Source organism: Sebastes fasciatus, chromosome 7, assembly GCF_043250625.1.
Source record: "Sebastes fasciatus isolate fSebFas1 chromosome 7, fSebFas1.pri, whole genome shotgun sequence".
NCBI classification, from domain to species: domain Eukaryota; kingdom Metazoa; phylum Chordata; class Actinopteri; order Perciformes; family Sebastidae; genus Sebastes; species Sebastes fasciatus.
Window position 1 is genome coordinate 23,764,507 of NC_133801.1, and position 14,069 is coordinate 23,778,575.

The following is a 14,069-nucleotide window of genomic DNA, read 5'->3' on the forward strand; positions in this document are numbered from 1 at the left end:
GTTAGGAGGCAGAGGAAGACGAGGAAGAAGAGGAAATCTGTGCTGAATGTACACCGCCTCCACGCGTTGATATCTTATGTATTATATATGTCATACTGCAGGATCAGTGCTGTGTTGGTGTGCAGAGGAAATATACCGCACTTATTTCCCAAATAAAGTTTATCATGAAGGCTGTCAAATTTAAAGAATCTGAATTTCTAAAGAAGTTTAAATAAAAGAATCCTTTTAAAAATGTTAAATGCATTTTTGTTTCAGGCCATAGTGCTTTGTTACTGGAGTTTTGAATGTTTTTATACTCCAGCCCACCACTCAGTATAAAAGCGGTTTTACTATTTAATGGAAAAAGGGGTTTGGGACATGATTTTCTTCTTGTACACCAGGTCACATACAGAGAGGTTGTTGTATTATACGCATCCATTATTTAGAATGTGGGTCCTCTCAATATTGGCTCCTCTGTCTCTCTTTTTGTCATAGCTGGGCTTCGCAGAGGGGCAGAGCGAAGGACCGAAGGCTGGTCTGGACTCCAAAGAGCTGGTCTTTCTGGTTCAGATCACCTGCCAGGTAACATTCGGATAATAGGCTAAACGTAATGTAATATCTCAAAGTACTTTTTTTTCTCAGTCTTACAAAAGTTTTTTTTCTGTCTCTCTTTCTCAGGGGCGAAACTGGCTGGTGAAGAGATCTTATGAAGACTTCCGGGTGCTGGACAAACACCTGCACTTGTGTATCTATGACCGCCGTTACTCCCAGCTCACCGAGCTGCCGCGAAACGACACAATAAAGGACGCTGTTGAGGTACCACAGAGCTTCAACTCCAATATCTGTGATCAATGATAGTAATAATTAGGGCTGTCAATCGATTAAAATAATTAATTGTACATTTTTTATCTGTTCAAAATGTACCTTAAATGTACCTTTGTCAAATTGCAGCCGTCAGTGTGTCAGTGTGCTGACTTGACTATGACGTGCCCCAAACTGCATGTTATTATCATAAAGTGGGCATGTCTGTAAAGGGGAGACTCGTGGGTACCCATAGAACCCTTTTTCATTCACATATCTTGAGGTCAGAGGTCAAGTGACCCCTTTTAAAAATGGCCATGCCAGTTTTTCCTCGCCAAAATTTAGTGCAAGTTTGGAGCGTTGTTTAGCCTTCTTTGCAACAAAATAGTATGACATGGTTTGTACCAATAGATACCTTAGGTTTTCCTAGTTTCATATGATGCCAGTATCTTCACTAGTACCTTTTAAAACTGAGCCCGCTACAACCTCCGAAAGATCGATTGTGTTAACGCATTAAAGAAATTAGTGGCATTAAAACTAATTAGCATGAATGCGTAGCTCTAGTAGTAATTACTCACATATTAGAAATGAAGCTTCATTAACATTTATCTGGTCATGAAGTTAATCTGTTTTGTTGTATGATGTGTGGAAAATGACTCTTTACTAAATCTTGACAATCTTGTGTCTCCATTCAGTCAGTAGCCAAGATGCTGGCCACCTACCTGTCCCGCTTCTCCGCCATCGCTGACAACAAGATCAACTGTGGTCCCGTGCTGACATGGATGGAGGTATGTCTTCTCATCAGCCGTTTGCTCACACTTTCTATCAGTTATTCACTCTCTAGAAATGACCCCATTAAATTAATTCAATATTTAATATTCACTATTAATATTTAAGTTAAAGGAACAGTCAGACATTTTTGAGGGGAGAACAGCTGTTTGAACCGAATCGGCTGATGAAAATCTGTATTCATTTCAGGGAATAGGTACAGGACATTATGGCTGAGCTCAGCACAAATAATGGAGAACTCACATTTAACACAGATGAATTTCTAGATGCTGGGTATCCCCATAGTAATGCCAGGTTTGTGCTCAAAAGATCGTATATTGCAAAGAAGTGAAACGTAAAACGTCCGCCTGAAAGTGCTGTATAAAACTAAAACTAAATTATTTCTACTCTATTGTGATATTCTACCGAAATGGTGTGTGTTGAACAATAAAATATTATGAATATAATGAGTGTTCAGTCCAAAATGGCGGCAGCAGCTGTTGTCAAAAAAACACAGAAGTTTTGTCTCTTTGCTTCTATACTCTTTGACATCGCCCATGCATGTGTAGTATCACTCTGCAGCTGGAGATGCTGTGCAGAGGTGGGCTTGTGTGGGTGGGACAGCTCTTGAGTTTGTTTTTGTTTGTTTATTATTGTTCTTTTTTAAATAATCATGTGGAAGTAGGGTTAAAACACTTTTCTGTCTCTTCTTTGGTGAAATTACTGCTGCAAACAGGTTTTTAACATCCAAAATCCAACACATTATAAAAATATGATTGGCTAGGCAAGCCTAAAGTAAATTCCAGGGAACATGCTAATGATTCCATTAATAAAACCACACTACAGTAACATATTGTGCTGCTGCTTGTGTGAAAAATGCCAATATTACTCGTCTCCCTCTATCGTGTTAAATGAAGCAGGAGCAGGTGCTTCTCCCTGCTTCCAATCTTTGAGCTGAGCTTGGCCAACATGTCTAACTCTCCACAAGAAATTTCTTTTAAATGTTGCTTTAAATGTCATTTTTTTCTTTTCCAGATCGACAACAAGGGGAACCATCTGCTGGTGTCTGAGGAAGCCTCGATCAACGTCCCCGCCATCGCTGCTGCCCACGTCACCAAGCGCTACACCGCTCAGGCCACGGACGAGTTGACCTTTGAGGTGACCTCTGTTATATAAGACACGTAATCTCACATGAATCAATCTTTTTTTTTTTTTCCATCTTTGAGCAGCAGAATTATTTTCACTGGACGTGTTACATATGCATATTCCTGATCCCATCATACAGTAATGCCTTTTTAATGTGCTCAGCTGTGATCAGACGTTATTCTCATCATCGCACTCTTTGTGACCCAGGTGGGGGACATCGTGTCAGTCATAGACATGCCTCCCAAAGAAGACACAGGCTGGTGGAGAGGGAAACATGGCTTTCAGGTAAATCATTCATTCACATTGATGTTTAATAGAGAACAATGAAAGGGACAACTTGTCTCCTCTTCCAGTGAGGATAAAGTAGCGATTAAAGTAACAGTGAAGCAGAGGTCGGAGCGTCTTTGGCTTCGGTTATGTGACGTATTTCCGAGTAAACGGGCTTTAGTAAGGAGTGGGATTAAAGTCAAATCCTATAGATTTGAATGGAACGCTCATAAGTGGGCAAATACAGCGCGGCAGGGAACTTTAGAGAGATACGGACCTAAAGGTCTACTGAGGACTGTTAGCCTCCACACACACCTCCATCATCTCGTGTTGTTAGACCAGGAGGAGGAGGATAAAGCTCAAATGAATAAATTAGACCATGAACCCCATTATTTGGAGCAGTATTTAAGCAGTACTCGGATATGTAGCAAGAGATCGATGAATAATCAACACAGGAATCACAGGATTTAATTTTTCATTTCAGTGCGTCTTTAAGTAAAACGTTTATTCATCCAAATTACATTTCGGAGTCCAGGGAATTCATCCTGAGGCATAAAGACATACTGATTTGTTTTTATATTTGCATATTTGAGTTGAATTCCTTGTTTTTTTTTAAAGGGGACATATCATGAAAAACTAATTTTTCAGTGCTTGTGCACATCATTCTGGAGTACCTACCAACCCACAAACTGTGAAATAAGACAACCCAGTAGTCAGTTTTTTGTGGGCTGCTTAAATCAGAAAACATGTGATTCAACAAGCCATTCGGATTTGGCTCCCCTTCCTATGTCACATGCAGGCTCTTTAGTGTATACCGCCCACAGCTTGAGAACTACCTTTACAAAGGTGCACTATATTTTTCTCATGAGCCAATCAGAGCAGACTGGGCTTTTTCAGGATGGGGTGTTAAATAGACAGGCGCTAAAACAGAGCGTTTCAGACAGAGGGTGAATACACTACAGGTATATTCAGACAGACAGTAAGAGGAAAATAATGTGTTTTTTGAACATTAAAGCATGTAAACATGTTCTAGTAGAAACCCAAAATACAAGTATGAACTTGAAAGTGAGCATGATATGTCCCCTTTAAATCAAAATAGCAAAAAGAAGCTAGTTTGTCATTGGGGTTTGAGTGACACCCTGATTTCACGATAAGAATGCAAACCAGCTATTTTCAGCCTGAGGCAGCTTGTACCCTCATGCTTACTGACCTATTTCTGCACCTCCACCCGACTAGTCTGCCACAGCACTAAACACTAAACCCCACTGGTCCTTTTGAACTAACAAGTGTACCACCAGCTCCGTCTCTTTACGCTGCTCAACCTCTTCTCTCTACCTGCAGGTTGGTTTCTTCCCCTGCGACTGTGTTGAGCTGATAAATGACAAGATTCCCCCCAGTGTTCAAAGCTCGGTGCCGAAGCCAGGTACTCTTCAGCGTGTGTCCGTCCTTTCTGCTTGATGATTTATTTAAGACTTGCTCCCGGGATGTGAGGTGGATTGATTTAAAGTGGCTGTTATGTGTGTGTGTGTCCTATTAATCAGTGTGTAAGAAGCATGGGAAGCTGGTCACGTTCCTGAGGACTTTTATGAAGTCTCGACCGCCGCCTCAGAAGCTGCGGCAGCGCGGCATCCTCAAAGAGCGAGTGTTTGGCTGTGACCTGGGGGAATATCTCCACAACTCAGGACATGAGGGTAATTTATTCCTACAATGGCTTCTTTTTTCCCCCCATTTTCCATCATGTAATTCTTACCTGCCGGCTGTTCACACGGAAATGTTTCACATTTTCAAACCGTAAATACCCGGGGAGGGGATTACCCCAGTGTGTCTGCTGCCTGTGTAGTGGATTTGTGATGCTTTGCTGTGACGTTTGATGTGAATTGAGTCGGTGGTGTGAATAACCAGCCAGCAGGATGTGCTCCTGCATAGATTCTTGTAGATTTGCCAAAAGCTGTGTCTTTGTTTTTTCAGACGTTTTGAAATGCCCGTGATATGATGGGGACCATTTCAACCATTTATGTCATTTAAATTTATACAGATGATTGGATTAAAGCTACATGGGTACCTCCGACACATTGATTCGGGTTGTATATGTCTATGCCGGGCCGTAGGAGGAGGTCATGTCCTCTGCATTTCAACTGGATTATATAGTATAAGGCTGCAACTAACGATTATTTTCATTGTTGATTAATCGATAAGTTGTTTGGTCCATAGAATGTCACAAAATGGTGAAAAATGTTGATTAATGTTTCCCAAAGCCCAATATGACGTCCTCAAATGTCTTGTATTGTCCACAACTCAAAGATATTGAGTTTACTGTCATAGAGGAGTAAAGTTAAGAAGTTAAGAAGCTGAAATCACAGATTTTAGACCTTTTTTTTTCTTTAAAAAATTACTCAAACTGATTAATCGATTATCAAAATAGTTTACGATTGATTTGATAGACAACAAATTGACAATTAATCAATTCATTGATGCAGTTCTAATATGGTCTACGATTAAAAGAAATGTAAAGATTTTAGGATTTTACGTAGCCCCTGGAATCTGAAATTATATTTTTTAACTTGTGTGCATGAGATAATAAGTCTCATCTCATGACCCTTCAGATGTATCTTGCCCTGGGATAGGAACCACTGACGTAGACTGAACTGATATTCGTTTCTTCAACACGATTTGAGTAGAATTGAGATAGTAGAGATTACACATAGGTTGTTGTATAATGACATCCTAACTCAATGAAAAAAGCGCAGTGATCACTGAGAACTACATCTTGTTCCTGAGCCTCTTTTGTCTCCTGTAGTCCCGCAGGTTGTTAAGAGCTGTGCTGACTTCATAGAGAAAAACGGAGTCACGGACGGGATCTACAGACTGTCTGGGATCTCCTCCAACATCCAGAAACTCAGGTTTGTACCCATTTGGCTCATTATATTGATTAGAAATGAAACCCAGAAAGTATCAATAAAATAGCTGTAACCGAGCTCCCCATTAACACCATGGACGCTGCTCTCCAAGTTTTTTGAGCTGCTTCTTCTAAAAAACCCATCAAACACAATTTGATTCAAGCTGTGCAGCTTTGAATGGCTATAATGATTTTCTCATCTATTCTGCGTTTGCCAGGAGGAATTCATGAAACAGACTCTCATTAGTAGATAAATCGGGAGGCTCATAATCTGACGGGGTGTTGACAGACGACTGAGTCGAGTGGGAATTTTCTCTCACATGAAAAACTTGTTGACCGTTCACATCTCGATTTGTTAGGATAATGATAAATGTGTGGTGACAGTTTATACTCATTAAGGACCTTCTTCTCTACCTGCTCCACCTCACTGCTAAATATATTTAGTTTGGGGAGGAATATTATTATCTTTTGGCAGTATTATGAATAGTAGTAAACTGGAGAATTTGAGGAATAAATCATTAATTCTCCTCATCAAAAGTAGCTTATAGTGTTCAAATGTGCTCCTTGTTTTTGTGTTTTCATGCTGACAGATGGGCAGTAGGATGACTCCCACGCTGTTCTATATCTTCTTCTTCTCTCTGTCTCCGTCTAGGCACGAGTTTGACTCCGAGCAGGTCCCAGATCTGAGCAGGGAAGTCTTCAGACAGGACATCCACTCAGTGGGCTCCCTCTGCAAGCTGTACTTCAGAGAGCTGCCCAACCCTCTGCTCACCTACCAGCTCTACGACCGATTCTCAGTAAGGAACTGGGGCAGGGACTTATACTGCTGGGGGATAGATATGGCAATGGAAACTTGTATAACCCTTCCAGCATTGCGTGGAGAAAAAAGCTGCAGAGGACGCATTATCCCGTTACAGTTATCCCGATGATCAAAGAACTGGAGAAACAATGCAGAAATGTTCAGCTCAGTTTTAAGTGCTGCTCCAAAAAATGGGGTCGTTGCATTACTCTCAGCTTTCTAGGAACAGCAGGGGATGTGCACGCTAAAACGGAATAGCAGATTAAGCGAGTCAAAAAAACAAAAAACACTGCCCTGCTCTGAATATAAAAGGGAGAAAAAAAAAAGCGAGTGGGACTGTTAAGGCGACTCCCTCTGCTGTGATTATCGGCCTCTCAGCAGTGACGTGCGCTTTATCCTCTGTCTTCACAGGAGGCCGTGTCTGCAGCCACAGATGAGGAGAGGCTGGTCAAAATCCACAATGTCATCCAGCAGCTGCCTCCTCCACACTACAGGTCAGTGAGGTTTAAAAGCTCGTTGTTGCACCCTGGTGGCCTGAAGTGGAAGTGTTTGATGTGCGAAGTGGCATTAATCCTGACTGAACTCACCTGATCTGTGACTCCACCTGCTGGTAATGTGGAGGATAACAGTGTTAGATGACTTGACCCAGGATTGACCTTTTTATTGCCTAAAAGGAAATGTTGACAGGAGGTATGTATATCAACCTATTTTTGCCTTTCTTTACCTACAGGACGTTGGAGTACCTCATGAGACACCTCTCCAACCTTGCCACCTTCAGCCCCATCACTAACATGCACACTAAAAACCTGGCCATTGTCTGGGCGCCTAACCTCCTCAGGTGACTCTTATTCTAGATGTGTGGCTGCATGCAAACTGTTAAAGTGGCATCCATAGCGCCAGCATTGCCGGTTTCCTTCTCGTGTTTCTGTGACAGCGAACTGGGCCACGTCTCCGCGGTCCAGAGCTGTGAAATAGGTTGTGCTGTTCTGTAACTGTAACTGTGTCTCAGGTCCAGACAGATCGAGTCGGCCTGCTTTAGCGGCACGGCGGCGTTCATGGAGGTGCGCATCCAGTCGGTGGTGGTGGAGTTCATCCTCAACAACACCGAGGCTCTCTTCAGCGCTAAACTCAACGCCATCATACGTGAAAGCACAGGTAGCTCTAAATAGAAACTAAATGACATGTTGCATCTGTTGTCTGAGGTTAAGTGCATCGCTAAAACACTTTTATTTTCAGGTAACAACACCTTATCCAGACCCAAGTCCCTGCTGGTCAGCTCCCCGTCCACAAAGCTGTTATCTCTGGAGGAGGCCCAGGCTCGCACTCAGGCACAGCTGAGCTCCCCGGCCACCACGCCCAGCCTCAGCCACAGCGACTACATCGAGGTCGGGGAGGGACCCGGGGCTCTGCTCGGCAAGTTCCACACGGTCATCGAGCTGCCGATGGAGAGGTAGCTTAACGGACCGCCTGATCAGTCCTGCTTTTTATTCATCATATGAATTATTCTGCTTCATGAGCATGTGTGAACATGTCATCATTTGATATTTAAGTTGTTCAAAGATAATGTTTTGTGTATGATTTCTGTTTCTGTCATTTTGAAGTAGTTCTTATTACGCTGATGTATGTTCAAGTGTTTATTTTTCTGATAAGTTTTAATTAGTTATTTGATGCTATATAAAGCGAGTGAGACGTCATGATTGACAGCTGTGAGTCTCTCGCTATCAAGCTGGCTCCAAATGACATCAAAATCTCAAGATGGCAGCTCCGGTATCCGGGATATTTTGGCTTCACTTTTGTACAGTGGGAGGAAGTGGAGATGCGTCGTCCATCTTTATATACAGTCTATGATTACAGCTATTAAACTGTTGTGAGCATTTGCGGCTTTTCTGTTTTATGTGTTTTTTTTGGATGGTTGGTCGGACAAAACAATTTACAGTATTTACAGTACAGTAGTAATTTACAGTACAAGATTTTGCCTTGAAACCTGAAATGTAATGAAAACGATCGTTAGCAGCAGCCCTAATGTTTTGTTTTTGTCATTTCTATTTTTTTGAGCCTGTGTGAGACACTTTTGTTAGATGAAACAGTGTTGAAGATGATTTTGTTTCTTGTGTCGTAGCGGCAAGCGGCCTCCTGTTAAGGCTAAGAAGTCTCCAGTGGGGAACTGGCTCTCCTTTTTCCACCTGGGCAAGTCCCACTCCGTGTCCAAGCGTAAACTGAAGCGGCACCCCAGCGAGCCGAACGAGATAAAGAGCATTGCACTGCCAGGTTGGATCACTTCTGCTGTTACGCAGCCAGGAAACATACATCACCTGGTTGAACTTTTCAATTTCGTCAACTTATCTTGACACTTCAATGTTTTTGAAATGTTCTTCTTTAAAAAAGTTGGTGAGGATTCATTTTATTGAGAAAAATAATTAACTCTGAAAACATTTGCAGGTGGAAGAGGAGACAGCGGCACGTTGCGCTCCACCAAAAGTGAGGAATCTCTCACCTCTTTGCACAATGTGGAAGGTAATTATTCATTAAAAACTTACATTTAGCACACAAGTGGTTTATATTATCTGTATTTCTGTGATTAAATATGCATGTGCTTTTTTTCTCCATCCCAGGGGAACAGCGGAGTTACCGCCCCCGCAGACCTCGCTCAACTAGTGAGGCTGTTTCTGGCGTCTGCAGAGATGACGTACGCAACACCAGAAGCAAAGACGACCACAGGACCCACCCACTGAATGGGAGTCATAACGGTGCTGATCGCGTCCGCACCGCGGCTTATATTTCGCCTCCAACCCAGGAGGACGACCTCGATCTTTGTGCGCCGGCTGAGGGCATCTATAGTTTGGACTTTGACCCCATGTCTTTTCAGCCCTCGGTGACACCAGGGCTGCAACGCAACAGAGATGGAAGTAGATGGAGGAAGAACGCAGGGTGCTCCAGCGAATCGGAGCCAATCTCCTCTCCTAACAACAACATCGGCGGCTATCAGTCTCCAGATATTAGCCCCGTTCTCGGTAAAGGTGGGAGGAAGGTCATCTCCAAGCCGCTCTCTCCTAAACTCAGGAAGAAATCATTAAAGATGCAGGCAGATGTTCAGAATACATCCGCCTCTCCTCCGCCTCTTCCTTCCTCTTCTCCCCCAATGGAGACGCGTGACGCTCCGCTGGCAGATGGAAAGGAGGCGAGAGCGCCCTACCCACACTGCAGCCCGCTCAGCACAGCGAGCCAGGGGTCGGCCCTGACTGACCTCAGCCAGGCTGCACAGAACCTGCCCGATCCAGGTCAGTACCACTCCTCTTTAACATAATATTTATAGTTGCTATCTATTTAAATATTAATGCATTCTATAGTTTCTTATGAAAGCTTTTGTGTCTTGTCCCATCATGTCTTACCATAGCTTTGTTTGTCCTGTCATACTGTAGCGTTGTTTGTCTTATCCCCCCCCAGGAACAGATAGACTTATGAGTTCAGTGTCTGTTCTCCCTCCTCACCCTCCCTTGACGAGTGCTGCGCGAAAGCTGGCTTTGGCTCTGGCTGAATCCGCCCAGAAGGCCAGCGGCGGCTCCCAGAGAAGAAACAACGCCCCGTCGCACCCCCTCCAGAGACAGGAAGCCGGTCACGCCCATGACAGACTGCCCCGGCCCTCTGTTCTCGACCTTAAAGTGTACCCCCAGGAGTACCGCGGCCCTCATGTCTCCTCCCAGTGGCAGACATCAGCGCACACACCCGGGGAGAGCCGCTGCTGCCCTCATCCTGTTCATTTCCTGCCCGCCCACCCCGGCTCAGAGCCGTTGCAGGTCATCGGCGGACAGGAGAGCATGTGCAATTTCACGCCAAACGTCAGCCCGCTCGGGTCAGGGAGCTTGGATGGAGGCAGCGCGGAGAGGAGGGACCGCAGGGCGGAGAAAGAAATTATAGATGCCACACAAGCAGAACCCACCTATCAGAGCGTCGGCGTTTCGACACCCACCCAACCTGTCGGCTCCGCTCAGAGCCCGTCAACTTCTCCCGTATATGTGAACACCGACTCCATCAATGTATTTAATTTCCGCGCTGTGCTGGCGGAGACCTCCATGCCTGCCTCAATTGAGGAGGTCATTCCGCGTCCATTACACCCCTCTTCGACCCATCACTACAGCCCAGAGGAGGACAGACCTCACGGCCTGGTCGAGGATGTCTACGGCAATCATCATCTCTATCAACGGCCGATTCAAACAGGACGAATGCCTGCACCTCACTGCCCTCGGCCTGACGCTCTGCCACATCACCTTTCGGGGCCAAAAAGCATATACAGGCAGTCCACTGACGGCCGCTACAGCACTTTAGGGTTAAGGCACCCTTTGTCACCTCAATACGGACGTTACCACAGAGATGAGCACCTCATCAGTGGTTGCTACAGGCAACCGGGCCAATACCAGAGGTCGGATGATAGGCACCCTGCGATGCGAAGGGCTCGCTCCTTCCACACCCCTCAGATTAGCCACTACGAGCTGGCAGAGACAGAAGTCCTGCCCCCCGACACCATGTTTTACGTCGAGCAGGCGTCGAGCCCGGAAGCGCCCTATCAGAGGCTGATTCAGACCGGCGTCCACCCCGTCCGGCAGCAGTTTGAGAAAACGCATGCCGACTATCGTTACAGCCCCTATTCTGATATGAACCCAGTAGATGGCTCCCGCTATTACGTAGAGCCCTGCAGGCCAAGCGGTATCCGACACAGCCAGTCTTACACCATGCGTTCCACGAGGGAAGGTGGACAATCGGATTACTACAACTACTCGCCACACCGCGTCCCTCCTGTGAACAGGGAGCTTTACATAGAAAGCAGGGATACTGTCGTTTATGAGGCTAGAGACGCAGAAGTTTTTGAAAGAGTCGTGTATCAACCGGTCAAGCAGGAGAGTAAATCCAGACGTAGAAATATAGCTGTGTCTCCGTATGAGAGCCCTGTCTCGCCGACTGACACGAGCAACATAATGCACACGAGAAGCAAGTCAGACCCTGGAAACGCCTGCCTCCTCTCCGCCAGCAGGACAGAAAGCCAAAATATCGCGCTAGCTACATCCCCGATGTCCCAGAGGTCTCAACAGGCTGACCCCGAGGTCGCCAGGCAGCATTACGGTCACCGGTCAAGCGCGGAGCAGGGACCATCCAGGCGGATTCAGATCAGAGAGAGCTCCTCGCAGCAGCAGCAGCAGCAGCAGCAGCAGCAGCAGCAGCAGCCGCAGCAGCCGCCGCTTCGCAAAGTCCCCTCGCTTCCAGAAAGGGGCTGTCCTCACCTCAAAAACATCGAGCACAATAACAGAAGCCAAGTGCGAGGTCACGACCAGGATCGGTTCGCGATGACCAACACCGCCAACAGCTACATTGCGAAACCGGGCATCCTCAGGAGGTCGGGGAGGTCGCAGAGCACCAGAGAGAATCGCCACTACTATCATTACCACGCCAAATCCCCTGTGGATCCTGAACATCTGGGATCCTTTTCCACTCAGCCGAACAGAAGGACTCAGAGCACTAAAGTCAGGCCCACACAGTATGACCACAAGGAGGGGTATTACGCAGCGCCCAGACTTAAACCCACAAGATCCGGTAAAGCCGCGGCCGGATATTTGCCCGGCCAGGGCTGCATGTCTCCCCGCGGGCACAGACTGCTGTCTAAGGCTCTGGGTCAGGAGGCTTTTTATCACGCAGCACTGAGATCAGAGGCCGGGGTTTACGACTGATTGTGACCACTGGTTTTTATCCGATTCCACATCGGGGCCAAAGGAGAACAGCACTTTATCCTCTGCCAGACCAACAGACTGTTGTGTTGAAAGTGTGTTTGTTTTAACCGTCTGGAGCTGCTAAAAAGTGTGAAGTGAGGCCGCTGTTGCTGGGGATCCTACCGTCGCCATCAACGGGAGATTTGCAACGAGCTCAAAGGGAACAAGTGAATGCAGATGTTGTCTTAAATTAATTTCAAAGTAACGCTAAGAGAGGCATGTTTGAGAAATGATGGCTTATATATTTTATTTAATGTCTAAACAACAAGAGATGCCAAGCTAACTGGTTTTATTAATATGATTTTGTGTAGGAATGTGTATAAAATAACATTCATTTTAAATGTATTATATTTGTATAAATAACACACCGCTAACATGTGGCCAATGTACTGTACATTTTGTTTTCTATTCTAGTCTGCTCAGACTTCAACAAGCACTTTTGAGGATAACTGTGTGTGAAACACATTGTCTTAACATTGCTTACATGAAGCCTCTTGATATACAGTATATTATATTTTTTTCTGTAAGAAACAGCTTGCTCTGAATCATCGTTAAATACTAAATTAAACCTCATGGTTTCTAACTTTTTACATATTTTATTTATCACACATTGTATAATGCAATCTTAAAAATAACAATGAGTGCTATGATTTCCGTTTAGGGTCAAAGCTACCATGCTACGAAATATGCTACACATCCAGTAAATGCAAATCAGCTCATTCAGTTAGGTGAAACAGTGTATTTTGTATGGCATTGTGGTTTTGTCACAAAAATGAACATTTCTTTCCTCTTTTAGGGAACTTTTAACAATGTGGTGTTTTACATAAAATATGATGTTGTTTTATTCATTAAAGAGGCTGTTTTAAATCCAAACATGTAGATGAGGATATTCTGTTAAGACATGTTATTTTAGTGAAAGTCTTTAAAAAAAATAAAGATATATTATCAGTGATGAGAGTTTGTTGAACTCTTGTGTCATGGGTGTATTTTAGGGAAGAGAATGTGAGATGTTTGAGCAGTAGCTCCCAACTTGTTGCCTTATCACCTCTTTAAAAGAGTAGATGAGATAAGATGGAACTTTATTAATCCCGAGGGAAATTACTGTACTGTTACTGTCGTAGCATTGCTTCAATAACCGTGTCGAACTAAAGATGGACAGTTGTATAGATAAGATCAAAATCGATGCAGCAGGACCAGAGATATCATCTTTTTGATTCCACACATTCTTTTTTCCTAATCAAAACACGGCGCCTACATTACCCACAATGCAACTCGACCGCCAACAATTCAGGCAAAGAACGTATTTTGCCAAGAAGTGAAATTCAATTGTTCGTTCCATTGCAACATCAGCGCCCAGCAGCAAAGCTACACCTTCACCATTTTGGACTTTAAAGCAACTACCGAACGCCAGTAAAACGTTCGCCTAAAAAGTAAAACTAAATTATTTCTATTCTATTGTCATATTCTACCGAAATGGCTTGTGTTGAACAATAAAATATTATAAATAGGCCTATAATAATTATTTTTTTTAAATGGCGCAAGCAGCTGTTTCACCTGCAGTTTGCTCTCTTTGCTTCTACACTCGTTGGTTCAGGTGTGTGGGTGTGGTCTCGCTCAAGGAGGAGTCTCATTTTGAAATATCGCGAGATCACGTGTT

At 44.4% G+C, this 14,069-nt stretch overlaps 1 protein-coding gene across 2 annotated transcripts in view; it reads left to right on the forward strand.

The window, feature by feature from the left end:
* The window catches only part of arhgap32a (Rho GTPase activating protein 32a), a 28,165-nt gene extending 14,801 nt beyond the window's left edge, over positions 1–13,364 (forward strand). The window contains exons 6-22 of one of the 2 annotated variants that reach the window (XM_074642353.1): positions 475–561; positions 658–795; positions 1,476–1,568; positions 2,584–2,706; positions 2,902–2,979; positions 4,303–4,384; positions 4,503–4,652; positions 5,759–5,861; positions 6,510–6,654; positions 7,068–7,150; positions 7,387–7,494; positions 7,666–7,811; positions 7,893–8,106; positions 8,776–8,924; positions 9,096–9,170; positions 9,269–9,934; positions 10,101–13,364. In XM_074642353.1, coding sequence (XP_074498454.1) covers positions 475–561; positions 658–795; positions 1,476–1,568; positions 2,584–2,706; positions 2,902–2,979; positions 4,303–4,384; positions 4,503–4,652; positions 5,759–5,861; positions 6,510–6,654; positions 7,068–7,150; positions 7,387–7,494; positions 7,666–7,811; positions 7,893–8,106; positions 8,776–8,924; positions 9,096–9,170; positions 9,269–9,934; positions 10,101–12,373 — 4,713 coding nt within the window. In that variant the 3' untranslated portion in view covers positions 12,374–13,364. Of the gene's footprint in view, positions 1–474; positions 562–657; positions 796–1,475; positions 1,569–2,583; positions 2,707–2,901; positions 2,980–4,302; positions 4,385–4,502; positions 4,653–5,758; positions 5,862–6,509; positions 6,655–7,067; positions 7,151–7,380; positions 7,495–7,665; positions 7,812–7,892; positions 8,107–8,775; positions 8,925–9,095; positions 9,171–9,268; positions 9,935–10,100 lie in introns of both variants that reach the window. The other variant, XM_074642355.1, reaches the window with a different exon arrangement.
* Positions 13,365–14,069: the final 705 nt, after the last annotated feature.